This window comes from Nansenia antarctica (assembly GCF_963989245.1).
Source record: "Nansenia antarctica genome assembly, chromosome: 1".
Lineage (NCBI taxonomy): Eukaryota > Metazoa > Chordata > Actinopteri > Argentiniformes > Microstomatidae > Nansenia > Nansenia antarctica.
In genome coordinates, this window is record NC_137674.1 from 114,098,548 (window position 1) to 114,101,047 (window position 2,500).

Here is a 2,500-nt window from a genome sequence, read left to right on the forward strand (position 1 = left end):
TCTACCTATCGTTATCAACACGTTTTCAGTATCCTGGTCTGGATATCAGACAGTGTCGCACACGTGGGGACCGGTCGCAGACGGAGCTTCCTGGGTCAGATGGGACACCGTGGCGGGCAGGAGGTGAGAGTTGATGTTCACCGCCAGGTGAGCGAACACATGGGTGGTTCTAATGTCCTCCGGGAGGGAGTAAGTCCTGGGTCTGCTCGCTGCTTCCCGGCTGTGGCAGACCCGTTTACACAGCCTCAGAATCTTACGGAACAGGGTCCGTCTCAGGAGGATGTATATCCACGGGTCCAGGATGGGGTTGGCTGACGCGATGCGGATAGCATACAAGTCTGCTCTGGAGCTCTCTCCAAGCGCTTCAATCTGGTTAGCGAATACGCGCACCTACAAACAAGAGAACACCGGCTATGAAGCACATATATCCTTTACAAATAACATGCAAAAATAGGCTGGCGGCTATAATACAATTAAACACTTAATATATTGGTCTTCTTACCACCAGCGGTGCGGAGCAACCTAGAACCACCACGGAGGTCACCACGAGCACGGCCATCATCTGCGTCTCCGCGCCGGAGGACAGCGCTGCCCGGACGGGGGTCCTGACGGGGGTCCGGCGTTGACGCATGAGCAGCAGAGTCCCGCAGACGGCCAGGTTTAGGACGATGGTCATCAGGATCAGTAGGAGACTCACGCTGCCGTACAAGAAGGAGTACATGGCGGGCAGCAGGTGGCGCGTCCTCCAGTCGATGAAGCACCAGGTGCGGGACGGTTGACTGAGGCTCCGGGCCAGACCCATCACGGGGAGGCAGCAGAACAGCACACCGCTGATGTAGATCAGACCCAAGCCCCTCCGTGCGAACCCCTGGTCCACCCCCCACCTCTGGTAGGTCCAGGGCCAGCTCAGGGCCACGTAGCGCTCCGCAGACATGGCGCAGATGATGCTGAGGCCGGCCAGCCCGAAGAACAGAAGCACGAAGGAGTGGAACTCACAGAGATGTCGGTTGTCCAGCACGTCTGCGTCGAGGTAGGTGGCGATGGTGATGGGGCTGGCCAGGAGGGTCCCCAGCAGGTCGGTGACGGCCAAGCCGCGGACCAGCGCGTAAAACGCACTAGACTTGCGCTCCTGTTTGGACCCAGAAAGAGCCGCTATGGCGATGATGTTCCCAACGACCCCCACGGAGAACATGAACCCGGGCAGAGCCATCGCTGCTACGGTCCTCTCAGATGTCCCGGGACCCACTATGTTGGAGGAGTTGGACAAGTTCCCTGCTGTATCGTTCATGGACATGGTTTCCATTCTAAAATAATAATCCAACTGAAAGAGTTAGGCTATTTGTTTAATTTTGATAGTCGCTCTTTGCGTCATGATAGTCCATTTAAACCTACATGGGAAATATTTCGAAATGTGTAGACCTATGATGTTCCTGAGGTCTCATCTTCTGCTGTTAAAAAAAAATCCGCAATCGGTGCGCCAATAGGTTAAAGCCCGTACTGTGGTTGAACTAAACCTTTTAGAAAAGCGCTCTTGGATATATCTCATTATATATATATAATTATATCTCATCTCAAGCCCCTCTCAGCCTTTAACCGCTGCTGTCGTCACCAAGGGCGTGCGTAATCTGCCCGGCTCGTTATTTAGGACACATTATTTAGGCACATTTCGGAGTTTCTCAAATTTCCGAAGATTTTTTTTGAAGAAGGCTTCCCCCGAACACTTACTGTATGACGCGACGAGGCTGTTGTCGTATTCACCCAAAATATCACTCTTCTTAATATCACTCTTCTTAATATCACTCTTCTTAATATCACTCTTCTTAATATCACTCTTCTTAATATCACTCTTCTTAATATCACTCTCCTTAATATCACTCTTCTTAATATCACTCTCCTTAATATCACTCTTCTTAATATCACTCTTCTTAATATCACTCTTCTTAATATCACTCTTCTTAATATCACTCTTGTTGATCATTAGCCTACGTTGGTTCATCCATGTCTCCATTGACAGCGACAGTTGAACACTGTGTGTCCCACGGATGTCTCAACCGTCCTCAACCCAGATGTCTGTAGATGTCTGTAGATGGTGAAGGGAACATCGGCTATGGGAGGAGGGGAGAACGCACTCAGATCTGATGTCTGTTTCTCCCCCATCACAAATCCTTTCAGGGATGACTCATGTTTATGTTCAGGGCAAAGTGGCGAAGTCTCTCTGTCCCCAAGCCTCCTCCAACACTAAGCAGAGAGAGGTAGGCCCTCGCTGCCACACACTTAACAAGACCTTCTCATAAACATGCCGCCTCTGAGATGTTGCCACATAGTTTCCCCTGGTCAGACAACCACAGTGTGAAGACACCAGGATGGGAAACAGCCCATAATGATCATGTATGATGTGTGTGTTCCGCATGAAAGAAGCGCCGCCGGGGCCCCATGTGATAATTACGGTGTGATCATTGAGCTCTGGCGGTTCTGCAGGATTAACTTGTGTCAAAACTTA

At 50.8% G+C, this 2,500-nt stretch overlaps 1 protein-coding gene across 1 annotated transcript; it reads right to left on the reverse strand.

Annotated features, from left to right (window-relative positions):
* Positions 1-45: 45 nt before the first annotated feature.
* LOC308156976 (prostaglandin E2 receptor EP4 subtype-like) lies at positions 46-1,294 on the reverse strand (the record flags this gene model as incomplete). The annotated part of the gene is made up of 2 exons (XM_080530441.1): positions 46-390; positions 503-1,294. The coding sequence occupies 2 exons, from the start codon at positions 1,292-1,294 to the stop codon at positions 46-48; spliced, it is 1,137 nt and encodes a 378-aa protein (XP_080386567.1).
* Positions 1,295-2,500: the final 1,206 nt, after the last annotated feature.